Genomic DNA, 27,098 nt, shown 5'->3' on the forward strand with positions numbered 1-27,098 from the left:
GGGCGAGGCCTGGAGGCTTAGGGAGGCGGAGCTGGGACGGGGCCAGACGGCCCTGAGCGTGGCTCCTGGCAGATAAGTCACTTCCGGAGATCTGCAGTTCGTCCCGCCTCCAACCGGAAGTCTTCTGCTCCAGCTCCGCCGTCGCCCCGCCCCTTGGTCTCTGGCCTGGCAGGGGCGGGACTTCCTGTCTCGTGTACCCAAGGACCTCCAAAGTGAAGCCGGGTCCTGAGGTACCAAGTGTCAGGACCTGGGGCGGTGGATAAGCTCCGACCTAGTGCACGGGTATTCACCCACTCATTCTCGCAGTTATCCTTACTCTCCTCCCAGGGCGTCTCCGAGAGGCCTTGGAGCTCCGAAAACCCAAATTTGTTGTCTATCCACCGGTTCAGAAAGGGCCATGGAGGTGCGGCGGCCGGCGCCGCGGAGCTTCCTCTACAGACCGCTGGGTGCTTTCCCTCGGGTCTTGGCTGCGGAAGCTGTGGCCGCGGATTCGGAGGTCCGTGAGGAGGACCAGAAGCTGCCTTCCTACGTCCCAGACCCCCATTACGTGGAGTCCGGATGGGATCGCCTGCGGGAGCTGTTTGTCAAAGAGTAAAAGTGCCTAGGGGCTGCGGGCGGGGCTGCGGAGGGAGTGTCCTGCAAGTGGGGTCATCCTGGGGCACAGGACCGTGGGGTAGGGTGGTTTATTTTTAAATGATATTTGGGCTTCTAGTATTTGTACCCCAAGCTTGCATCCTGTCATTGCCACTTGGTAGTTGTGTCGAAGACAGGACGGCTTTCAAATGGTGTGGGTGAGACTCATAAATCAGAGCTTTTAGGAGTATTTAGGGAATTATAGTCTTAGTGTCATGCCCTGATTTTACAGATTAGAAGAATTGAACTGAACTAATTAGTGTCAGAATGGACTCTGGAACCCACATCTGCAGAATGCTACTCCAGAAATCTTTTTTAGATTTCACTTGATCCCAACCTTCTGTATTTCATGATCAGTAGTAGCCCCCTTCCCATCCAAAAAGTGAGAATTAGAAAGAGGGCAGAGAGTTGTAAAATTCTTATTCTTCCAAAGAGGGAATATATAAAAATAACTCCTATTGTCTTATCATTTTATAAAAGATATTAGCTGGATTAACAAATAAGTATATTTCAGAATAAAAGATCATTCTTTTAATTGAACTAACTTTAATGAAAAGCTTGGCATATTTCATTTATTCATTGTTCCATTAAATCTATTCATCAATTTCTGGTGAAAAGTTGGCTCTTTCATGAAGTACTTTACCATATTGCACTGTGCTAGCAAGTAGTTGACTTGAAAGCTTTATTACGTTGCTGAGGGGCATATAGTTAGGGCAAGGGAGTTGGCCGAATTATATTTAATTACTGTATTTAGATTTCATTATCTTTATTTTAAAGATGAGTTAGCCTTTCTCGTTGGTCCTTCCAATATTTACTTGAGATGTTTTCGATAGATCCTATGTAATTTATGTAACAGAAGAGAGTTATTTTGGTCAGCTTTATAAACCACAGAATGTTGGAGCTGAAAGAAATGGGAAAGGTAATCTAGTGTAACTTCCATGCTTCCCTCCATGGATGAGGAAACTAAGGTTCACAGAGATTATGATCTTGCTGGAGGTCACTTAGTAGTGGGGACAGAACCAGAACCACAACCCATTCTTACTTGGAGACTAGGTCCTTTGAATAGAGTGCCCTGTTTCTTTGCCAGTTGTTAGCTGTATATAATTTCTTAGAACCTCTATTTCCATATCATTAAAATGGGGATAAATATCACCTGTCTTGTGGAATTTTTCAGAAGATGGAAAAAATCAAATCATACACATCCCCTGCTTATTAAATCTTACTCTCTTTTACATTTTTTTTTCTTTTCTGAAATCTACCATAGGCCAGTTTTTATGAAAGTGTTGTTTTTGATCTTATTCACTATAAAGGATACAATATAAAGCTCAAATTATAGTTTTTCCTATTGACATAAGGATAAGAATTACAGTTTGCTAAAAGATTTAGATTTCTCTCATAGAAAGTAAGACTCACTGATCTTGATTTCAGAAATGTGGTATTGGCAATTAGAATTAGGTAAACACTTGTACCTTTCCTGAAGAAGCACGTTAGTAATATAAATAATTAGTATTTAATAGTTTACTTGCCCAGTAGGGTCATTATTTATAGTAACAAATATATACTTCCCAATGTAGCTATTCTTTAGAGCAAGTTTTGGGGGACATCTTAGAAATTCTAGTTTCTTATGCTCTTCAGAGTAATAGATAGAATTACACCGTTTTTCCTTGCTCTTTAGGTTGGCCTGTGCTGCCCCTGCATCATGAGCTTTCCAGTCAATGCTTTTTATGGATAGGCCCATCTGAGCATGGCATGGAAGTTTAAGTATTGAAAACGATAGGGCTTTGAATTTGTTTTTACACCTATGATTTCTTTCTTGCATACAGTGCCCTAAAATCCCGTAAGTGTGTAATTTCCAAAAGTTAGCTTAAACTTCAGAAAGGGAAATACTGATCTCTACATCCAACTCAAATTCTTCCTGTTTCTGGGGGGTATAGTAAAGTTGTGAAAGTCATCAAATAAAAGTACCTTTAGCCTGACCAGGTGGTGGCGCAGTGGATAGAGCCTCGAACTGGGATGCGGAAGGACCCAGGTTCGAGACCCTGAGATCGCCTCGCCAGCTTGAGTGCGAGCTCATCTGGTTTGAGCAAGGCTCACCAGCTTAAGCCCAAGGTCGCTGGCTCAAGCAAGGGGTCACTTGGTCTGTTGCCCCCCCCCCCCCCCAGTCAAGGCACATATGAGAAATCAATCAATGAACAGCTAAGGAACCGCAACCAAGAATTGATGTTTCTTATCTCTCTCCCTTCCTGTCTGTCTGTCCCTCTCTCTGTCTCTGCCCAAAAAAAAAAAAAAAAAAAAAAAAAACCTTTAAAAAAAAAGCCTTTTTATTGAAGTATAATAAGCATATAGAAAAATACATACGTATACTGATCAATGGGTTTTTATAAACCCAGCGCCAAGAGGCTGTTACCTGTGTCCCTGCAGCTCCCCTTGTGCCCCTTCCAATCACTACCTTCCCAAGAGGAATCAATTACTAGCCTAATTTCTAACAGCATAAATTAGTTTTGGCTGAAATTTGCGTTACTTATAACTGCACTGTTGAATTCATCAGGATTTAATTGCTTTGGCCCATAATGAAAAATGTGGTTGTGTTAGCATTTGGGATAATTCTGATCATGCTATCTTTTGGAGAGCAGTATACATACACTAATCTCAACATTGTGTTTTTGATGTTTTAGTGAACAGCAGAGAACTTCAAAGGAACTTGAGAATATTTATAGGGCAGCAGTTTCAGCAGGCATCATTGGCTGGGCATATGGGGGAATCCCAGCTTTTATTCATGCTAAACAGCGCTACGTTGAGCAGAGCCAAGCAGAAATTTATCATAACCGGTTTGATGCTGTGGTATGTACTGGTGTTCTAAAAGTATTTGACAGCACACCAATTTAGCAGTTCACTTTATACTCATCATTCAGTTAGCTGTGGGTTGGGAGGGTTTAGGATGTCAGAGTAAAGGAGCAAAGTCTATATTTAGTAACAATGAAAGTACTAATGCTAAAACACATACATATGGCTTGTCAGACTACTTTGGAAGGGATCACCATGGTAGCTCTATTTTCTTTTTTTTTTTTTTTAATTTCTATTTGTTGATTTTTAGCCAGAGAGGAGGAGGTAGAGAGAGACAGAGACAGGAACAGCAATCCGTTTCTGTATGTGCCCTGACTGGGGATCGAACCAGCAACCTCTGTGCTTCAGGCTGATGCTCTAACCAACGGGGCTATCTGGCCAGGACTAGCTCTAGTTTCTGAAAAACGTGTTTAATCTGCTAAATCAGCAAGGCTCAGCTGTGGCATATTTATCCTATTCACGAAGCCTCCATGGAGAACACTAGCTCACACTAAAACAATAATTAGTATTTATAACAGTTATAGAGTGCTTAGTCATTTGGTAGGTCTGTGCATCAGTTCTGTTGTACTAGTGAGGAAGTTATAGCTCAGAGTTTTTTTTAATTTTAAAATGTTAGTCTTAAAAGTTTCAAAAATACAAAGAATTCATATTTATATATACCTTGCATCCAGATTCTCCAAATGTTAACATTTTACCACATTTGTTTTATCATTTTTCTCTGTATAATGCCGACTATCATTTTTCGTGTGTGAACTGCTGGAGAGTAAGTTATAGACATGAATACCTCAGCATTATTTCCTAAAAAGGGACATTCTCATATAATTATGAAGATTGGGAAATTACACTGATAGAGTATATATCTGATATAATCTGCAGACTTTATGTAAATTTTGCTAGTTGTCCCACTAATATAATCTATTTTAAATAAATAGATTAAATAAATTAAGTAAATAAAAATATTTCTGGTCCAGGATTTCATACTGATCAGATACCAAAGTTTGCCTGCCATGCCTTTCCAGTCCCATTTAATTCAGAAGTTTTCCTGTCTTTCTTTGACTTTCTTGACCTTACATTTTTTTTAGGATGATCAGCCATTTATTTTGTAGAAGTTCCCTCAATTTGGAGTTGTTTGATTTTTTAAAAATATATAATTATATTCAGGTTATGTGTTTTAGCAGGAATACCCTAAAATTGATGTATTCTTCTCAGTACATTATATCAGACGTCCGTGATACCTATTTGTCCCTTTACTGGTGATGTTTACTTTAGTCAGTTGGTTAAGATGATCTCTGCAAGGTTTATGCACCATAAAGTTTTTATTTTTTTTCATATGTTTCTATTTTGTTTCATATGGGTACTAATAGATACTTTAAGACTGTGCAAATAATCCTATTTTTCATCAAATGTACACTCTTGTTTTAGCATTCAATAATGATTCTTGCACAAAAACAGTTATTACTGTGGTGGTTGTCAAATGGTCATTTTCTAATTGGCTAGTTATGTCTTCATTTATTGGTTAGTATACTGCTATCAGGAAGAGTTTTCATTTTCCCTCTATTTATTTATCTATATAATTTACTTCATGTGGACTCATGGTTTCTTATTTTATTCTGTATTTATTATAAAATCCATTTTTCTCATTTATTTTGATACTCAAATTGGCTTAGGTATGGACAAAGTCCCTCCAACTTGCTCCTGTGTCCTTTTGACATGTCCCCATCATTCCTTGAGAATGCCTTTACTTTTTGGATTATCCTTTACTTTTCAAGCTAGAATGAGCCATTTTACCAAGGAACTCTAGTTTGTTTTAGTGGAAAATGGTATTTAAAAACCAAGATCTGGCCTGACCTGTGGTGGCGCAGTGGATAAAGCGTCAACCTGGAAACGCTGAGGTTGCCGGTTCAAAACCCTGGGCTTGCCTGGTCAAGACACATATGGGAGTTTATGCTTTCTGCTTCTCCCCTCTTTCTCTCTCTCTCTCTCTCTCTCTCTCTCTCTCTCTCTCTCTCTCTCCCCTCTCTATAATGAATAAATAAAATCTTAAAAAAAACAAGATCTGATACTACGTATAGTCATTGCTACTGGATGTCATAGCTTCTAGGCCCTATTCAGACAGAGTTAGGAAGTATGTGTGATTTATATTAATATGAACATTTCTACATACGTACATAGTATCTATTTCTAATTCTACCTACTTATTAAAAGCCACGATTTCATACTGATAACTTTCAGAGTGGTTTGGACTTGCTCAATATCATATAGTACTTTAGAATCCAGTTAGGGATTCTTTCAGATTCTTAAAAAACCCAGAATTTACCCTCACAATATTATACTGGACCTACTTTTATAGTGGTCTAGTGACAATGGGCTGTTGAGACAAAAAACCTACCTTCCAGTTCTGACTTTATTCCTTACTGAATGAGCGATCTTGATTAGAAACATCTCTATGTTTTAGTTAAAACTAAAATGCCTGCCTGAGAAAATGTAAAGGTTAAATGAGGTAGTATGTTAACATGACTTTTATGTAGAACGTGGTCAGTAAAGATAAGTTTTTTTCCTTCCTCTGCTCCTTTCCTACACATCTATATTCCTTTATTCTTACCATTTACTCAGTATTTTCTGTTTTTCTTTTACCCGAGATTTCTTGAGGGGAAAAAAAAGCATCATGTCTAAGACTAATTTTGTAGCTACCATGGTGTTTGCCATATAGATCTCAGTGATACTTAATTGATGGGTTACTTGGTTGACACTGTCAATCCTTAGTTTCTTTCCTATGTCCTGATAGACCAGGATGCACATGGGGCTTTTGCTTAAGCTTTAATACTGAGGGGATGGCATTTCTAGAGATTTTCTATGGTTTCTATTTGTTTAGGTATCCCTGCCTAATCTGTAGCTAACATTCCTTCACCAAAGTTTTAGAATAAGGAAAGTATTAAGGCGTCCTCGAACCTCACAGCCTTTTTATTAACTTTAGCAATCGGCACATCGGGCTGCCACGCGTGGCTTCATCCGGTATGGCTGGCGCTGGAGTTGGAGAACTGCAGTGTTTGTGACTATATTCAAGTAAGTTGTCTTGGAATTGTGACAAGGTACTTGGTAATCTTTTATCAGCACATAGTTTTAGCAGGTGGGATTATAAAAACTGAACACCCACATGAAAATGATTCCCACCTTTTTCTTAAGAACTGTTACCTATCTATGTAAAAGGTTGGTCCAGGTGTAGTTTTCACATTCATGAATGAGGGTTTACTAACTATTATCAATATAGACACAGTATAAGATTTCTGAGAGAAATTCTGCAAAACTCTTTGTTTCTATTTTTAAGTGAATATTTATTCCAGAAATTTGATTCTTTGGTTCATTCTTCAGCAGAAGAAGTTCCACCTGGAAACCCACGGGCATATTAGCAATCTGAAACACGTTTAAGGGACCTGGCCTGGAACCAGGGATTGATGTAGTAGGCTCTTCTAAACAAGCACATACTTCTCTAGTGAAAGTTGAAGTCAAGAAGGTAAATGGGAAATGCTTCAAATTTTATATTTTCTTCCTCCTCCCTTCTTCTCAGCTCAGTGAACACTGGTCTAAGTGTATACCGGGATAAAAATGCCCTAAGCCATTTTGTCATTGCAGGAGGTAAGACATTTTTGTTCTTATTTGTGTTTTTCAATCTCAAATGTGATTTAGGAAATATGTGAAGACTTATAAGTCAAAGCTACTGAATTCTTTTTTCTATTTTTATTTTTGGTTTATTCAGCCTTCATGCAAAGTATGAGGGGAGTGTTATGCTTGGTAAACTTGTGTACAAAACAGAAAAGGGCTTTGCTTTCCTGGAGTTTTACAGTCTAATGTGAATAGGAAAACAGGTTGTTACAATAGAAAGTACCAAATAGGTGGGGCAGCGGGATCTAATGGGGACAGGGTGATCAGATAAGACCTTTCTGAGGAAGTGACATTTAAGCTGATGTGTGAAGAATGGGAAGGAGCAAGCCTTGCAAAGAAGAGTAGCTTAGGCAGGACAAACATCCAGGGGGAAGGCTCTTAGGCAAGAGTGTTTCTCAAAAGCAGGATAATACGACTGGAACATAGTGAATGAGGGTTAGAGTGGCTTGAGATGAAATTGGTGAGGTCAAGTAGAAAGGGGCCAGGTTTTTCTCGGTGAAAGGAGTTTGGATTTTATTTTAGAGCTCTCTACTTCTGGCAGATAATAATTAAAATGAACATTAAAAAAAATGTACAGCCATCCCTTGGTGTCTGTGGGGGATTGGTTCCAGGACATCTCCTTCTTCAAGTTTCCCCCTTCCCATTCCGCAAATGCTCAAGTCACTTCTATGAAATGGCACAGTGTTTGCATATAGGCTGCAGCAGGGAATGTCTACAAATCACTTCATTCACATGGATTCAGCAGAGTGCTCAGTGTGTGTCAAACTCAAGTATAGCTTTTGGAAATTTTCTGGAATTTTTTTCCCCTTTTTTTTTTGAGACAGAGAGAGGGACAGATAGGGAGAGAATGAGAAGCATCAATTTTTGTTGCGGCACCTTAGTTCATTGATTGCTTTCGCATATGTTCCTTGACAGGGGGTTGGAAGGGGCGGACAGCAGGCCAAGTGACCCCTTGCTCAAGCCATTGACCTTGGGCTCAAGCTGGTGAGCTTTGCTCAAACCAGGTGAGCCTGTGCTCAAGCTGGTAACCTCGGGGTTTCGAACCTGGGTCCTCTGTGTTCCAGTCCTACACTCTATCCACTGTGCCACCGCCTGGTGAGGCCCAAATATTTTCTATCTGCAGTTGGTTGAATCCACAGATGTAGAACCCATGGATCGGGAGAGCTTATTGTATTAAGGTATTATATTTGAGAAATGTAGATGCAGTGAACTGCCATATACACACAAACACTCACTATGGACATTGTCTCACATACAAAACCCACATATAGTGCACATAACATTTTCTTACTTTTTTATTTGGGGATAATTTCAAGGTTTCAGAAAGTTGCAGAAGTATAAGTGATACAAGGAACACCATTAGTACCCTTTAATACAGAGATTCAGCTATTAATATTTTAGCCTATTTGCTCTGTCACTTGTGCTGTTTTGGGTGCACGATCTTTGTATATGTATACATGCACAAACGTACGTAATTTGAACTGATCGTTTTAATGATAAAATTTTTTTTTTGAAATTAGAAATAGACATGTATAGCATTGGAGCAGCTAGAATTTGCCCTTTTACATGTTCTGTAGTCTTTTATTTCCAAACCAAATTCTTGTCTTCCTCCCCCAATACCATACTTAATCCTGCTATTATATACTCTATTGTGTACCCGGTTAAATTCCCAAACTGGAAACCAGGTAATGCTGTGGTTCTTTCTTTTTTATTCCTCTTTCCAAACTTCTAGTCCTATCATTTATATTCCTTAAATACTTATGGACTGTCTCACCTCGTCTTTGTTCCCACTGCTACTGTCAGCTCTTCCCTGTTCTACTTTTGGTTCATTTCACCTCGTCTGTTATCTTAGGGTTTTTTTGTGTGTGTGTGTTTTTTTAGAGATTTTATTTGTTGATTTTAGAGAGAGGGAGGGAGAGTGAGAGAGGGTGTGAGATCATAATTGCTTTACTTTAGTTGTTCGTTATTGCTTCTTGTATGTGACTTGACCGGGCAAACCTACGGCCCTGAACTGGCAACCTCAGCACTCCAGGTTGACGCTCTATCCCCTGTGAGACCACAGGTCAGGTGCCGTGTCTTAGTTCTGAAATATGAATGTGATTGCAGTACTTTTCTGCTTGAGATTCTTCCATAGTTTCCCATCACTCAGTGCTGATTCTTGACCTGGCCCCATGCACCACTCTTACAAATCTGCGTAGAGTTCCTAAACCCAGTGCATTCTTGCTTTACATGTTTTAGTTCTTCTTCTTGAACCCACTTTCCCACTTCTACAACTAATTTTGTTTGGTTCCTACTTAATCTACTTTCAAGACTCACCTCATCTGTCAGCTTCAGTTTCCCTAGAGAGTCCTTCCTAGCTCCCATTTTCCTATCTTTAGGTTTATTTAGGTGTCTTTCTCCCATGTTCCATAATTCACTATAAATAGTGTTATCAAAGTACTATGTTGTAGCTGTTTGTTTTATTTCCCTACTAGATGACTTACTTGAATTCAGAAAAAGGACTTTCCCTTTCTATAACAATTGTTTGACATATAGTAGAATAAAATAAATATAAATTACCTAAATATTGGATATTTGTATAATATTAATAATAACATAATAAAATAAGTGTAAAAATATACCTGATACAGTATAAATTTTTATTTTAAACTAGCAACCAACATTGAAATTTATGGTATAATGTTAAGGTTTTGTCTTTGAAGTCAGAGTCAGGTCAAGGGTGTCTTCCCTCACATTATTATTTGGCATTGGTCTGGACATTTATAAAAGTATATTTTATATCTAGAATGTTTGAACAAGGAGCTTGGCAAATCCTCTCCCCCCCCCCCAAAGTAACAATAAAATTGGATAAAATGATCAAAAACAACCATTTGAAGATTTTGGAAATTGACCGAGGACACATAACAGATTGAGAAGCATTTATTCAAGAATTTTTACTGAATCTCAGAACAACAGGAGTCAATAGTGTTTCAGTCTGGGGCTGCTCCCACTTCTACAGCCCCAGGATGTAGAAGTTCTGCAGGAGCAGGGAGGCTGGGAGGACCAATAGTTCTGTGGCTTGAAGTCGCTGACCTTATTTGGTGCAGAGCACAGAAAATTATACTTCTTCGTGTGTTGTTGTAAACAACTGCAAACAGGGAAGAACAATATTACATAGCTAACCTGAGGTACTGATACTGTTGGGGCAAGCAATAGACTGACAGATGAGGTAGAATTTTAACAGGGAACAAGCCGAAGAAGACTTGAATAAGTTTCTACTTAACCCTAGAACTCTGGAAAGTTGTGCATATGTGTAAGTATCCATGCACACTCAGGAGAGACTAGTGAGAGCCCTAGCAAGCTACTTTGGTTAATTTTGAGGCCTTGTGAACACAGAAAATAAAAGCCAGAAAAGATTTATAAATTGTCTAAACTTTGAATACATTCTTCAAGCCAAAGACAGATCCATTGACATCAGATGGAACCTACTGGCTTCAGATGTTTAAGCATAACTGACAAATCATTGGCTGACTGCTAAGCTGGTAGATTCCTAGGAAGCCAGATGTAAAAATAAAATCTGAGCAGAGATATCAGTGGGTGCACCCTACAGGAAAAAAGATTCCATAGAATTGGTCCAGGCAAGTTATTCCATTTAAAAAAAGAGCCACAACCATGCTACTGGGTAGGAAGATATTCCAAATCTAGAGGTGCTATAATTTATTGCCTAAAATGTCCAGTTTTTAACACCAACAAAGTCACAAGACATGCAGAAATGGGATTAAAAACAATCATTGTGAATATGTCTGACAGGAACTATCTGACATAGTAAACAAAAGATTTCAAGCCATTTTTAAAGAATTAAAGTATGATGACAGTGATTCAGCAAATAGAGAATATCAATCAAGATAGAAATTATTAAAAAATAAAGTGAAAATTCTGGAGTTGATAAATACAATAATAAGAAATTAAAATGTCAATGAAGAGGAGAAACAACAGCAGATTTGAGATAGCATAAGAGAATCAGTGAACTCGAAGATAGATCAATATGAGTTATCTGTTGTAAAGGGCAGCATTTAATAAATGAAGAGAAATGAACAAAAGCGTAAGAGATCTATAGGACACCTCAAGAATACAAACATATGTATGAAGGGAATGCTAAACGGAGAGGAGAGAAAGGGTCAGAAAAAGTATTTTAAGAAATTATGTCTGACCTGACCAGGTGGTAGCACAGGGGATGGAGAATCAGCCTGGGATACTGGGGCTCAGGTTCGAGACCACGAGGTTGCCAGCTTGGGTGCTGCATCGCTGGTATGAGTGTGGGATCACACACAAGGCCTTGGTCACTGGCTTGATTGGCAGTTCACTGGCCTGGCCAGAGCCCGTTGGTCAAGGCACGTGTGAGAAAGCAATCAGTGAACAACTAAGGTGCTGCAATGAAGAATTGATGCTTCTCATCTTTCTCCCTTCCTGTCTGTCCCCACCCCTCGCTGAAAAAAAAAAAAGAAGTTATATCTGGAAACCTCCCAAATTTGGTGAAAAACATTGATCTAAACATCCAAGAAGCACCACAAACTCCAAGAATAAACATGAAGAGATTCACATAATTCAGCCTGACATGTGGTGGCGCAGTGGATAAAGCGTCAACCTGGAAACACTGAGGTTGCCGGTTCAAAACCCTGGCTTGCCTGGTCAAGGCACATATGGGAGTTGATGCTTCCTGCTCCTCCCCCTTCTCTCTCTCTCTCTCCCCTCCTAAAATGAATAATTAAATAAATAAAATAAAATAAAAATTAAATTCTCAAAAAAAACCACAAAACTAATTCATACAAGTTATACCCAATAAGGTTAACAGCTGACTTCTCATGAAAATGGTGGAAGCCAGAGGCAGTAGAATGACAAAGTGCAGAAAAGAATAAGATGTTTATATCTTACAGATGTCTATAAAAATTCTCTATCTAGCAAACAATCCTACAAAATTGAAGACAAAAATAATGACATTGTCAGGTAAACAAAGAGAATTTGTTGGTAGCAGACCTGCCTTACAAAAATAGTAACGGAAGTTCTTCTGGCTGAAAGAAAGTGATACCAGATGTTAACTGGGATCTACGTGAAGAATTAAAGAGCATTGATAGAGGTAATTGTCTAAGTAATTATTAAAGGCAGCATAAACATTAATTTTCTTAACTGATCAAAAGCAGTTACATAAAATAATAAAATTAAAGTATTGGGCATATAAAATTTAAATCTATATATGACATTAATAGCATAAAAGAGGGAAGAAATGAAGATTTATTGGAGCAATGAAATAGTAATGACTCCAAGGGAAGAAATGAAAAGCACTAGAAATGGTAATTCCGTAGGTTAATATAAAAGACTTTGTAAATCTATTGTTTTTTTCTTTTTTTAAATTAGGTAAGTGGCTGGGAGGTAGACTCCCGCATCCATCCCAACCAGGATCCACACGGCAAGCCCCCTACTGAGGGATGCTCTGCCCATCTGGGGCCACTGCTTTGGCAACTGAGCTATTTTAGCATCTGAGCTGAGGCCATGGAGCCATCCTCAGTGCCCGGGCCAACTTGCTTGAACCATTCGAGCCATGGTTGTGGGAGAAGGGATGGAGAAAGAGAGAGAGAAAAGGAGGAGTGGTGGAGAAGCAAATGGGCGCTTCTCCTGTGTGCCTTGACTGGGAATCAAACCTGGGACTTCACACGCCAGGCTGACGCTCTACCCAGGACTTACACGTGCGAGGCTAATGCTCTACCAATGAGCCAACCGGCCAGGGCTTTGTTTCTCTTAACTGTTTCGTGCTTTAAAAAATACTTATGATTGGCCCTGGCCGGTTGGCTCAGTGGTAGAGCGTCGGCCTGGTGTGCAAGAGTCCCAGGTTCGATTCCCGGCCAGGGCACACAGGAGAGAGAGAGAGACAAAGGGGGGAGGAGCAGGAAGCATCAACTCCCATATGTGCCTTGACCAGACAAGTGCAGGGTTTTGAACCCACGACCTCAGTGTTCCAGGTCGAAGCTTTATCCACTGTGCCACCACAGGTCAGGCTTTTTTTTTTTTTTTTTTTGGTGAGAGAGACAGATAGGGACAGACAGACAGGAAGGGAGAGAGATGAGAAGCATCAATTCTTTGTTGCAGCACCTTAGTTGTTCATTGATTGCCCTCTCATATGTGCCTTGACTGAAGGGCTACAGCAGATGGAGTGACCCCTTGCTTAAGCCAGCAACCTTGGGCTCAAACCAGATAGCTCGTGCTCAAGCTGGCAAGCTTGGGGTTTTGTACCTGGATCCTCCACAGCCCAGTCTAACACTATCCACTGCGCTACCACCTGGTTAGGCTCTAAAATCAATTAAAAAATAATAATAAGCAACATATTTATAAATAACCCATAAACCAAAGAAAAGTCACTATCAAAATTTATGAGATGTAAGCAAATTAGTACTGAGAGGGAAATTTATATATTTTAAAAGAAGATCTTGGAGCTGGCTAGATGGTGCAGTGGATCAAACATTGTCCTGTTGCACCGAGGTCATGCGTTCAATCCCTGGCAGGGCATGTAGGAAAAGCAGTCAATGAGTGCACAACTAAATGGAACAACTAAGTACAACAACAGGTCGGCATCTCTCTCTCTCTCTCCCCTTACCCTCTTTCCCTTCTCTCAAATCAATGGAAAAAATAAAGAATTAAAGAAGGGAGAGATGGAGAGAGAAAGAAAAGAAAGATTGACCTCAAATGAGTAATCTAATATCCATCTTCAAAAACTAAAAACTGAAGAGAAAAATAAATCTGAAGAGGGAAATAATAGACATAGAACAAAACTCAGTGAAACTGAAAGAAAAACAGTAGAGAAAATCAATGAAATCAAAAGTTGGTTCATGAAAAGATCACCAAAATAGACAATTCTTTAGCAAGATCAAGAAAAAAAAGATTACCAAAATTTACTCAAGAAGAAATGGAAAAATCTGAATAACCATATAACAAATTAATAAGCTAAATAATTAATTTTAGAATCTTTTCACAAAGAAAAGCACAAGACCAATGGCTTCCCTGGCTATTTGAAAAGCTGCTTTCACAAACTTCCAGAAAACAGAAGAGGGAACTCATCCTGTTAGACTGGTATTATGCTGATACCAAAGCCAGATAAAGAGCAAAGAGAACTATAGATCACTGTCCTTGAAGAATACATACACAAAAATTCTTAACAAATTATTAGTGAACAAAATCCAGCAACAAATAAGGGTTATACACCATGACCAAGTAGAATTTATTCAAGGAATTCAAGTTGACTATAAAAGAAAAAGCATTTGACAAAAACTCAACATTCTTTCACCCTTTGTTTTGTGAAGTTAAGATGTTAAGCAAACTCTTGCCTGACCAGGTGGTGGCACAGTGGATGGAGCTTGACCTGGGAGAATTAGAAAATAAACAGAGGAAAAGGATGGGATCCGGAGGACTCATTGCCAAGACTGATGGTCTGCAAGATTTAGTGAGCATTCCAGCAGGAGTGCGCAGTTCAAGCTGTTGTGGAGCCCAGTAACCTGTCCAGGGACAAAGCACAGAAGTGAGGCCACAGTTGTCTGGCAGTTAGCATTATTTTTATGTACCCATCATTATAGTGTCATAAAGAGTATTTTCACTGTCCGAAAAAGCTGTGCCTCACATAGTCATCCCTGTACCCCAACCCGCCCCTGCAACCAGTGGTCTTTCTTACTGTGTCCGTAGTTAGCCTTTTTCAGAATGTTATATACAGTGAGAATCATACAGTATGTAGCTTTTTAAATTGGCTTTTTCACTTAATAATACACATTTAAGTTTCCTCCATGTCTTTTCATGAGTGGATAGCTCATTTCTTTTTAGTGCTGAATAATACTCCATTGTCGGATGTACCACAGTTCATCTGTCCATCACCTGGTGAAGGACATCTTGGTTGATTCCAAGTTTTGACAGTTATGAACAAAGCTGCTATAAACATGTGTGCAGGTTTTGGTGTGGACATAAGTTACTCTTTGGGGTAAATACTAAGGAATGTGATTGCTGGATCATATGGTAAGAGTATGTTTGGTTTTATAAGAAACTGCCAAACTGTCTTCCAATGTGGCTGTACTATTTTGCATTTCCACCAGGAAGGAACAAGGATTTCTGTTATTCCACATTCTCACCAGCATTTGGTGTTAGTATTTCAGATTTTGGCTATTCTAAAAGGGTTTTTTTTCCCCCAAGAGAGAGCAAGTGAGAGACAGAGACAGACAGGAAGGGAGGGAGATGAGAAGCATCAACTTGTCATTGCAGCACCTTAGTTGTTCATTGATTGCTTTTTTTGTGTGTGTGTGTGTGTGTGTGTGTGTGTGTGTATTTTTCTGAAGTTGGAAACAGGGAGGCAGTCAGACTCCCGCTTGCGTCCGACTGGGATCCACCCGGCATGCCTACCAGGGGGTGATGCTCTGCCTATCTGGAGCGTTGCTCTGTTGCAATCAGAGCCATTCTAGCACCTGAGGCAGAGGCCACAGAGCCATCCTCAGCGCCCAGGCCAACTTTGCTCCAAATGGAGCCTTGACTGCGGGAGGGGAAGAGCGAGACAGAGAGGAAGGAGAGGGGGAGGGGTGGAGAAGCAGATGGGCGCTTCTCCTGTGTGCCCTGGCCGAGAATCGAACCTGGGACTCCTGCATACCAGGCTGACGCTCCAACACTGAGCCAACTGGCCAGGGCCCATTGATTGCTTCTTATATGTGCCTGGATTGGGGGCTACAGCTGAGCCAGTGAACCCTTGCTCAAGCCAGTGACCTTTTGGTTCAAGCCAGTGACCATGGGGTCATTTCTATGATCCCATGATCCCACGCTCAAGCCAATGACTGCGTGCTCAAGATGGTGAGCTCACACTCAAGCTGGTGACCCTGCGCTGAAGCTGGTGAACCTGTGCTTAAGCTGAATGAGTCCTCATTCAAGGGTTTTGAACTTGGATCCTCAGTGACCCAGTTCAACACTATTCACTGAGCCACCACCTGGTCAGGCCTAATAGGTGTTTAAAAAATATTTTGCTTGAAAAGGAGACTAGCAGGAAAGATCAAATTACTGTCTCTGGGTAATAGAAATAAAGGTGATTTTTGTTCTTAATTAAAATTTTTAGAAAATGTAAAGAATGAATGCATAATACTTAAATAATAAACCTCAAATGTTATTTTTTAAAATTGTTACCACCTGAGAGGACACTAGTTGTGCTGTGCATAGTAAAAGAGGAAAATGAGTGACTATTATGGATGTGCACAGGCCACTGGGTGGCATTGTGAGCCCGATGCTGCCGCTCACAGGCCCGCCTGAGGTGTAGTGTGCAGTACAAACAGGGCAAAGGCATAGTAAGCTGCAGGGGTTTTCTTGTTTACTTGGGGAAGGCATTTCTTTTCTTTTTTTTATTTATTTTTTATTCATTTTAGAGAGAAGAGGGAGAGAGAGAGAGGAGAGACAGAGAAGGGGGGAGGAGCTGGAAGCATCAACTCCCATATGTGCCTTGACCAGGCAAGCCCAGGGTTTCGAACTGGCGACCTCAGCATTTCCAGGTCGACACTTTATCCACTGCGCCACCACAGGTCAGGCGGGGAAAGCTTTTCTTGAAGAAGGGAAATGAAAGAGGTGCAAGTGAAGAAATTACACATTTTTAAGGGGAGGTTGGCAAAAATGAAGCCAAATGAGAAGAGGTTAGATCCATAGAACAGATTGAGAAATTAGTTTTGTAAAAGGAACATTTATTCTTTTGAATCTGCAGAATAGAAGGTGGTTGTATTGGCATTTTAGACTCAGGGATTCTAGGTTGTGGTGGTATATTAATGTTGAGCTCAGACAGCTTACGTAGGTATTTATGCTTCTTTTTGTAGAAGGAAAATTTAAAAATTCTAGTGCTTAAGTATGACTTAATATTGCCATTTTTCTGTGCTTGTTTTTAAATAGCTGTCACAGGAAGTCTTTTTAGAATAAATTTAGGCCTACGTGGCCTGATAGCTGGTGGCATACTTGGAGCCTTGCTTGGGTAAGTGTTAACATGGTTTGATTTTAAATTAACACAATTTTCATTAATGCCTTGCCTGGTAAATATTCATTTCTAAAGAACAAATTTAAAAGTTAGGGCCTATAAAAGACCTCTAGTCACATGTTGGTAGTAGCTTTGTCCAATTCTAATTCTACCCCAGTTGTTCATTTACTTCCAGTTTTCACTGGGTGAACTATCACTAACACTTGAAACTATTTTTAGTTTGAACAAAGGTACTTACAAAGAGAAGATAAAAGAATAAGGAAGTTAAGCACATTCTATTAATAAAAAAAGATTTCAGGTGCCCTGGCAGATGCACAGTGGATAGAGCATCATCCTGGAGCACAGAGATTGCCGGTTCCATCCTGGGGGTCACCAGCTCAAGCCCAGAGTTGCTGCTACCAGAGTCACTGGCTCCATGCAGAGGGTGTTGGCTTGACTTCAAGGTTGCTGATTGGAGCCCCAGTCGGGACATACGAGAAGCAATCTATGGCACAACTAAGTGGGACAATTAGTTGATGCTTGTCTCTCTCTCTCTCTCTCTTTCCCTCTCTCTCTTCATCTCTTTCTCTCTCTCTCAGAAAAAAAGTTTTAACTTTATTTAGTTTAATAAATTAAAAAATATTTTCTTCTCTTTTTACTTTGAAAATTCTGAACCTACAGAAAAGTACATTGTATGAATTAGTACATTGAACACCCATATACCCGTTCACTTAGATTCACCAAATTGTTAACATTTTGCCATATTTGTTTTCTATCTCTCTGTATACAGGTAGATGTGTGTATATTTCTTTTTCTTTTTTTTTCTTCTTTTTGGTTAAACCATTTGAGAACTCATATTTTGTACCCCTAAGTACAGCAGCGTGTATTTTCCAGGCTAAAGGACATTGTGCGGTGATATCACAGTACAGCTGTCACAATAAATAATTCAGCATTTATTAATTATAACTATCTAAGATAGGATCTTATTTGAAATTATTTAATTATTACCACAATGTATGTATATAAATTTTTTAAAGCCCAGGATCCATTTGTATATTGTGTATAGTAACCATGTCTCTTTAGATTTCTTTAATCTAGAACAATTCCATTTATTATATCAGAAGTCAGAGTAGGCTTGAATGGGTTCTTTTTAAAAGATTACCCAGATAATCTTTTCAATTGACTCAAATTCAACTGTTTAGTAACTTTAATTACATCTGTAAAATCAATTTGCCATGTAAGATAATCGTGGGCATAGTATCTGACCATATTCACAGTTTAGGTGTGAGGGCAGGAAACTTTGGGGGGCCACTTAAGAATTCTGATACACATTGGGTATCTACTAAATTTCTCTCTGCAAAGGTATCTTTTCCCCATTGTAATTAACATGTAACTGTGGGGTGAAACTCTGTGAATAGCCTGCTTTCCAACTATCTTCTAGGGATTTTTAATGATCCATTAATGATCTATGCTGTAATCAGTTATTACAAAGGCAAACATTGATTTGTTAGTCTACTATTTCTTCTGTTCTATGTTAGTTGCCATTCACCTAAATAGAAGAGTTCTCCCTTCTCCATCTGCCCACTCCCTTTTCCCATCCCCTTCCCAGGAGGAGGTAACTGTAGATTTATAGATTATATTTTTTTATTATTAAAAAGTTTGTTTGTTTTTTAATTTAGCATGTTATAATCCATCACTGGCATTCTTTTCATTGTATTGATAACATACCAGGTTGGTTTAGAGGGGAACATTGTTGACCTTAGCAACAAAAACTTTTTTCTAAAGCTGGAAACGGGGAGAGACAGTCAGACAGACTCCCGCATGCGCCCGACCGGGATCCACCCGGCACGCCCACCAGTGGCGACGCTCTGCCCACCAGGGGGCGATGCTCTGCCCCTCCGGGGCGTCGCTCTGCTGCGACCAGAGCCACTCTAGCGCCTGGGGCAGAGGCCAAGGAGCCATCCCCAGCGCCCGGGCCATCTTTGCTCCAATGGATCCTTGGCTGCGGGAGGGGAAGAGAGAGACAGAGAGGAAGGAGGGGGTGGGGGTGGAGAAGCAAATGGGCGCTTCTCCTATGTGCCCTGGCCGGGAATCGAACCTGGGTCCCCCGCACGCCAGGCCGACGCTCTACCGCTGAGCCAACCGGCCAGGGCCAAAAACTTTTTTTTATTGTGGAAAAAAGTGATATACCATTTTTGATTGTACAGTTCAGAGGTGATAAGTGTATTCACATTGTTGTGCAACAGATCTCTAGAACTTTTTGATATAACAAAACTGGATCTGAATATTTATTAAACACGAGTTCTCCTTCTCCCTGCCCCTCTGTCCTCAGCGGCTACCGTTCTATTTTCTGTGTTTATGATTCTGACCACGTCAGATGCTTCCTATGAGTGCAATCACGTGTGCCTTTTTGTAACTGGCTTGTTTCTCTCAGTATAATGTCCTTAAGGTTCATCCATGTGGTAGCATAGAACAGGATCTCTTTTTTTAAGGTGCATAATGTTCTGTTGTATTAACATTTTTATCATTCATCTGTCAGTGGACTTTTCCACTTAGCAAATATTTTAAATGAGCTCACGTTCTAGCCAGAGGAAATTTAAGTTCTAGCAGAGCCAAACACTCCTTTGAGAACACAGGAACGAAACCCTTTCCCTTACTGTCATAACTGTTCTGTGCATCAGTTTCCTTTTTTTAATTTAGAATTAAATTTAATGGGGTGACATTGATCAATAAGAATACAAAGGTTTCAGGTGAACATCTCTATAGCATTTGAACTGTTTATGGGGTGACATTGAGCGATAAGAATACAAAGTTGTTTTCAGGTGAGTATCTCTATAGCATTTGAACTGTGTGTTGTGTGCCCATCACCCAGAATCAGATTGTTTTTCATCACCGTGTCTGTCCCTCTTTACTCCCCTCTTCCCATACCCCTCCGCCTGGTGACCACTTCACTGTTATCTGTGTCAGTGCGTCTCCGTTTTATATCCCACCTATGCAGTATATAGTAAGTCAGTCTCTTACTCGGGTAACTACTGGCATTGTGGGTGAAACCTTTGTGCTGGACTTTTGAATTGTAGGGTGTTTTAGGGCCTCCACCTGCAAAAGCCAGTAGTATTCTTACCTCAACCAAAAATGCCTACTGCCCAGAGGGGATCTGCTACCATTCCTGGTATTCATTTACTTCTGAGAAACCTTCAGTATAGGGTTACTTAATAGAACTTGTCATAAATATATATTTTCCTGGTTAATTTTTTATTAAAATCAGGCAATTTATAGAACTGTGGTTTTGATACCACTTACTTTTAGGAAATTGCAGTGATTGTTTTTCTCTGTTGTTCAGACCAGGAAGGAAATTGCTTTGATTTTTTTTCCTTTATTTGACAAGGACACTTTAATTATCAAACATTCCCGTGCCCGTCAGTGAGCAAGTGGCTCAGCTGGTGCTGCTCGGGTCTCAGCATCGACGCTCACATCTTGCCTGGTCTAAGGGCTTGCTTTTTCTAAGCTTCCCCTCTGCTTCTCACTCAGCACTCCTGTGGGAAGCCTGTTGATGGCACTTCAGAAGTACCACGGTGAGACAGTTCAGGAGAGAAAACAGAAGGATCAAAGAGCACTCCATGAGCTGAAGCTGGAAGAGTGGTAAGGAACCTGCTAAGACGGCTGCCTGTCCCAGCAGAGGCCTTGGGCAGGGCTACTTTACTAACCCAGTGCAGAGGCCTTGGGCAGGGCTGCTTTACTAACCCAGTGCAGGGGCCTTGGGCAGGGCTGCTTTACTAACCCAGTGCAGGGGCCTTGGGCAGGGCTGCTTTACTAACCCAGTGCAGAGGCCTTGGGCAGGGCTGCTTTACTAACCCAGTGCGGAGGCCTTGGGCAGGGCTGCTTTACTAACCCAGTGCGGAGGCCTTGGGCAGGGCTGCTTTACTAACCCAGTGCGGAGGCCTTGGGCAGGGCTGCTTTACTAACCCAGTGCAGGGGCCTTGGGCAGGGCTGCTTTACTAGCCCAGTGCGGAGGCCTTGGGCAGGGCTGCTTTACTAACCCAGTGCGGAGGCCTTGGGCAGGGCTGCTTTACTAACCCAGTGCAGGGGCCTTGGGCAGGGCTGCTTTACTAACCCAGTGCAGAGGCCTTGGGCAGGGCTGCTTTACTAGCCCAGTGCGGAGGCCTTGGGCAGGGCTGCTTTACTAGCCTAGTGCACAAAACTGCCATTCTGCTCAAGCAAGAGTTCAGTTTTACTGAGCCTTTCAACTTGTACCCTACCTGGTTTTTGTTCTTTTATCTTTTTAATTAAGGAGACTAGAAAAATGAGACACTCATTTTATTTTTAATCGGATGAGGATTTTTCCTTAGATCCATTTGTTTTTGAAAAGTTAAAATGTAAATTTTAGTTGGTTGCATACTTTTTCTATGTTTTTGACTTCTTATGGACATTAAAGAAAATGCACAGCAGTGAGTGAGCTTTACTAGATCTTATTTAAAAAGTGGTATCCAGTTTACACATATATCTATAAACAATGCAGAACACATTCAGGCTGTACATTCGAAGATTCTGCTTCTTGCTGTGGACGCAGAGGAGTTAGGTGGATACCGTGGGGCTGGATGCCACTGAGGAGGCTGTAATTTCCCAGCTTCATATAGGCATTCCCTGGAGACCAGCGGTCAGACTGACAGCACACTTCACGCTGAATCGTGGTGAGATCACATTAACAGGCTGCCATCTAGTGCTCCTGGACAAGTGATTCTCATGTTCCAGCTTCCCAGCTGCCCAAGAGAACATCTGCTGCAGCTGCTGTGTGGATAGTGGAATAGATGAGTGGTCATTATTTCTCGGTTTTTACGTGAAACTCCCATTTGTGCTAAACACACACATACACAGACATACACAGGAATTCTTAGTATTTGTAGATCTGTTGTCCAAGGACTTAGGTGCTATAAGAAAAAAAGCATTGATTTTTTAAAACAAAGCTTTAAATCCTAGCTAGATGATTAATTAGTCTGACCTTAGATATTTTTCTCAACTTTAAGCCCTCTATTTTCTTAGTTATTCTAAGGAAAGAATCGTACCACAGTGTACAATGTTTGTTTCGTTCCTTTCTCTTCTCCATATTAAGTGGGTAGGGGGATATGCAGTTATATAGGTTCTAGAGTAAAGCACTTAAAATTCTGAATGCCAGCATAAAATTTAATATTATGAAGAATTAAAAGCATGAAAGCATTACCTAATTTCTATTTCTTAGGTACCATAAGAGACTTATTTTTAAAAAAGGAAACTTTGAAAAAGGAGTTGGAAAGATAAGGAAAGTATGTTACGTTAATTTAGTAAATATTCTGCTCACAGAAATTAGGGGATATTTTATAGCTTCATATTCATTTTGAAATATCCCCTAATTTTTGTGAGCAGTATAGTTTAGAACAGGGGTCAGGAACCGATGGCTCACGAGCCAGATATGGCTCTTTTGATGGCTGCATCTGGCTCACAGACAAATCTTTAATAAAAATAATAACATTGAGAATATAAAACGTTCTCATGTATTACAATCCATTCATTTCCTACAGCTCATGTTCATGGTTGCAGGTGGCTGGAGCCAATCATAGCTGTCCTCCGGGACAACACCAAATTTTTATCGGATAATGCGTAACATACACGGGTCATTGTATGGCTCTCATGGATTTACATTTTAAAATATGTGGGGTTCATGGCTCTCTCAGCCATAAAGGTTCTCGACCCCTGGTTTAGAAGTTTTTATCTTCTTGCTTCTCTAGGGAAATCAAACAAAGTGATAGTCTAAAAAATTGCCTCAGTGAGCCTGACCAGGCAGTGACACAGTGGATAGAGCGTCAGACTGGGATGCAGAGGACCCAGGTTCGAGACCCCGAGGTCGCCAGCTTGAGCAAAGCTCACCAGCTTGGACCCAAGGTCGCTGGCTCGAGCAAGGGTTTACTCGGTTTGCTGAAGGCCCATGGTCAAGGCACATATGAGAAAGCAATCAGTGAACAACTAAAGTGTTGCAGTGAAAAACTGATGATTGATGCTTCTCATCTCTCTTTGTTCCTGTCTGTCCCTATTGATCCCTCTCTCTGACTCTCTCTGTGTCTCTGAAAAAAAAAATTGCCTCAGTGAGCAGAAAATGTAGAAAACTTGCTCTAGAGGTATGGAAGAGAAATGGTCAGACCTGGGTTGTAAAAATTGAGAAAGAAGTCATAGGTGATACAGCTAATCACTTAAGGAAAGGAAAACAGTAATGATTTAGAAAAAGAACTGATCTGTTTTCTGGAAATCAGATTTTAATTTCTCATGTATATACAGTGTGTCTGTAAAGTCATGGTGCACTTTTGACCGGTCACAGGAAAGCAACAAAAGACGATGGAAATGTGAAATCTGCACCAAATAAAAGGAAAACTCTCCCAGTTTCATACCTATTCAGTGCAGTTCGATGTGGGCTCACGCACAGATTTTTTAGGGCTCCTTAGGTGGCTATCCCTTATAGCCTCTACAGACTCGTCACTGACTGACGGCCTACCAGAACAGGGTTTCTCCACCAAACTGCCGGTTTCCTTCAACTGCTTATCCCACCAAGTAATGTTATTCCTATGTGGTGACGCTTTGTTATAAATGCGCCAATATTCATGTTGCACTTTGGTCACGGATTCGAATTTAGCGAGCCACAGAACACACTGAACTTTCCTCTGTACTGTCCACATCTCGACTGGCATGGCCGTGGGCTGCTCTGCTGTATACACGGTGTTACGTCATCATCTGCGCATGCGCACATGCTGCCACATCATCCTACAGAAACTGGGAGGGTTTTCCTTTTGGTGCAGATTTCACATTTCTATCATCTTTGTTGCTTTCCTGTGACTGGTCAAAAGTGCACCATGACTTCACGGACACACTGTATATTTATAATGTCCCATCTGATTTTTCTATACTAATATTACCATTGTTAGAGACTTTGTGCAGTTTCTACAAGGTCTGACAACAGAAAATTTAACAGGGTGGCTGGGGACTCATGTCCCCCTCCCCCAACCCTGAGGGTAAGAAGGCAGGTTGCAAGGCTAGCACCTTAACCTAGGGGGCTTCAGTCCCTGCACATCCTGCCTGCAAGAACTCTGGTGCCACCACAGCAATTTTGGTAATACAAGAATTCTAGGCCCTGGCTGGGTAGCTCAGTGCATTGTTTTTCAACTGCTGGTCTTCGGGACAGTTTGCCAAAAATTTCATGCTGGTCTGCAAAACAGTTAACCACCTTGATGTTGTGTGAAGGTTATAGACCCAATGATCTTAGTTGACTTTGCTTATGCTCAGGGTGATTTCTGCCTTAGCAGTCCCCAAAATAATTCTCCTATTTTCACTGGTCCTCAAAGTAAAAAGGTTGAAAACCAATTGGTTAGAGCATCATCTCAATATGCCAAGTTTGAGGGTTCACTCCCTGGTCAGGGCTCACAAGAATCAACCAATGAATGCATGAATAAGTGAAACAACAAATCAACATTTCTCTTTCTCTCATTTTCTCTCTTTTTTTTCTCTCTCTCTCTTCCTCTCTCTGTCTAAAATCAATAAATTAAAAAGCAAAAATTTTTAATTTTTTTTTTTTTCATTTTTCTGAAGCTGGAAACAGGGAGAGACAGTCAGACAGACTCCCGCATGCGCCCGACCGGGATCCACCCGGCACGCCCACCAGGGGCGACGCTCTGCCCACCAGGGGGCAATGCTCTGCCCATCCTGGGCATCGCCATGTTGCGACCAGAGCCACTCTAGAGCCTGAGGCAGAGGCCACAGAGCCATCCCCAGCGCCCGGGCCATCTTTGCTCCAATGGAGCCTTGGCTGCGGGAGGGGAAGAGAGAGACAGAGAGGAAAGCGCGGCGGAGGGGTGGAGAAGCAAATGGGCGCTTCTCCTGTGTGCCCTGGCCGGGAATCGAACCCGGGTCCTCCGCACGCTAGGCCGACGCTCTACCGCTGAGCCAACCGGCCAGGGCAAAAAGCAAAAATTTTTAAAGGAATTCTAGTTGGCTTGTGAGTGGACAGGAGAGAGAAGAAAGTCACTGAATTTGAAGTGCCAGGAGTAGTAGTGTTTATAAGTTGCAGGGGGAATGAGACAAATGCTATCTTTAAATAAGAACACCTCTCTACAAACTCAAGAAGCAGAACAGTACTTGATATATCCTTTCACTCTGATTCCAGGAAAGCCAGGCTACAATTTACTGAGCTCCTCCCTGAAGAAATTGAAAGCAGCATACAGAAAGATCGCTCCAAGAATGATTCTGAGAAAATTGAAGCACTGCTGAATCTTCCTAGAAACCCCTCATCAACAGAGAAACAAGACAAGGACTGAACAGGTCTGGACTTGAAACTCACTGGAGAGTTGAGGCAGCTCTGTTGCCACGCCCACTGAATGCCAGGGGTCAGGCTCCTCCTGGGTTAGCCTGAGGACAGGTGTACGCACCTGCACCTATAGCAGCAGGAACTTGTTCTTACCTTTTTCTAAACCAAAAATTGGGATGTTGTACTCTCAATTTACTTATTGTTAAATTTAAATACATACATATATTTATATTGGTCAATCTATGTATTCAGCGTGTCTATATTGATTGATCAATATACATTTCTTTTTCCTGAAGTATATAACAGCAAATTAAAAATTTCTCAGAGGATTAAAGTTGAATTCTACAGGTTGTGTATGTATTCTTGTAGCCCTTTAAAAGCATACTCTAGCCCAGGGGTCCCCAAACTACGGCCCGTGGGCCACATGCGGCCCCCTGAGGCCATTTATCTGGCCCCCGCCGCACTTCCGGAAGGGGCACCTCTTTCATTGGTGGTCAGTGAGAGGAGCATAGTTCCCATTGAAATACTGGTCAGTTGGTTGATTTAAATTTACTTGTTCTTTATTTTAAATATTGTATTTGTTCCCGTTTTGTTTTTTTTTACTTTAAAATAAGATCTGTGCAGTGTGCATAGGGATTTGTTCATAGTTTTTTTTATAGTCTGGCCCTCCAATGGTCTGAGGGACAGTGAACTGGCCCCCTGTGTAAAAAGTTTGGGGACCCCTGCTCTAGCCTGACCTGTGGTGGCGCAGTGGATAAAGCATTGACCTGGAACGCTGAGGTCGCCGGTTCAAAACCCTGGGCTTGCCTGGTCAAGGCACATATGGGAGTTGATGCTTCCTGCTCTTCCCGCCTCCTCTCTTCCTCTCTCTCTTTCTCTCTCTCCTCTCTAAAATAAATAAAGTCTTAAAAAAAATTTTTTTTAAATAAATAAATAAAATAAAGGCGTATTCTAGGAATTACTAGGAGGAGGAGAGAAGAACCAGGTAAGGCAAATGGTCTGTGAAACCCTTTTGTCCTTGGGTCCTAGTAACAGTGTGGGCCTAACTGTATAGTAGGGTGTGGCTTTAATAGAAATTAAAGAATGATCTCTCTGCCATTTGAAATAAAAGATAAATTTAACAAAAAAGATAAGCATACTTTTTTAAAGCCTAATTATGTTTCCTCTCTCAGTACTGCTGACCAGTTGTGAAGGCTGTATTCTGAAAGAGTTCCTTAGGGCAGATGCAGTCTGCGCTCCAGGGGCTTGCTGCCTCTGAAGGGGGCTGTTCTGCAGATTGTATCTTTTGTATCTTTTCTAAATGGGGGGGTGGGGGGGGACTGCCTTAACTGTACCAAAGGGAAAAAACTGCTAGCGCTTTGTTTTGATGTTAGACCTCATATTTTCTACTTTGAAGATCCTGTTGTTCACAGGAAAGGTTTGTGAAGCAGCCTGTGTAGCGGCTAAAACAACTGCCCTGGAGGAAGACCTCTGGCTTAGAGTCCCAGCCATGTGGCTCACAGCCTGTGACTACGGCAAGGCATTTACTCTAACTCTCAGTGTTCTGTCAAATAAAATAGTGTCTGCCTCAGAGTGGGTATTAAATGAGATGATATGTAAAGCATAGCACAATGCCCTGGCACATAGGGCATTATATAACAACAAATAGTAGTAGTTGGG

At 41.0% G+C, this 27,098-nt stretch overlaps 1 protein-coding gene across 1 annotated transcript; it reads left to right on the plus strand.

Annotated features, from left to right (window-relative positions):
• Positions 1-179: 179 nt before the first annotated feature.
• On the plus strand, positions 180-26,720 carry TIMMDC1 (translocase of inner mitochondrial membrane domain containing 1). Its single transcript, XM_066347547.1, has 7 exons — positions 180-591; positions 3,309-3,474; positions 6,452-6,540; positions 7,043-7,110; positions 17,059-17,137; positions 20,648-20,758; positions 25,299-26,720. The coding sequence occupies exons 1-7, from the start codon at positions 398-400 to the stop codon at positions 25,447-25,449; spliced, it is 858 nt and encodes a 285-aa protein (XP_066203644.1). The 5' UTR covers positions 180-397; the 3' UTR covers positions 25,450-26,720.
• Positions 26,721-27,098: the final 378 nt, after the last annotated feature.

This window comes from Saccopteryx leptura, chromosome 8, assembly GCF_036850995.1.
Source record: "Saccopteryx leptura isolate mSacLep1 chromosome 8, mSacLep1_pri_phased_curated, whole genome shotgun sequence".
Taxonomy (NCBI): Eukaryota; Metazoa; Chordata; class Mammalia; order Chiroptera; family Emballonuridae; genus Saccopteryx; species Saccopteryx leptura.

What these genes read in the sequence shown, in the direction of transcription:
- TIMMDC1 (XM_066347547.1), top strand. Translation starts at nt 398, where the DNA reads ATGGAGGTGCGGCGGCCGGCGCCGCGGAGCTTCCTCTACAGACCGCTG. An exon ending in ATACTTGGAGCCTTGCTTGG is followed by an intron (nt 17,138 to 20,647) that starts GTAAGTGTTAAC and finishes CTTCTCACTCAG; the next exon opens with CACTCCTGTGGGAAGCCTGT. An exon ending in GAGCTGAAGCTGGAAGAGTG is followed by an intron (nt 20,759 to 25,298) that starts GTAAGGAACCTG and finishes CTCTGATTCCAG; the next exon opens with GAAAGCCAGGCTACAATTTA.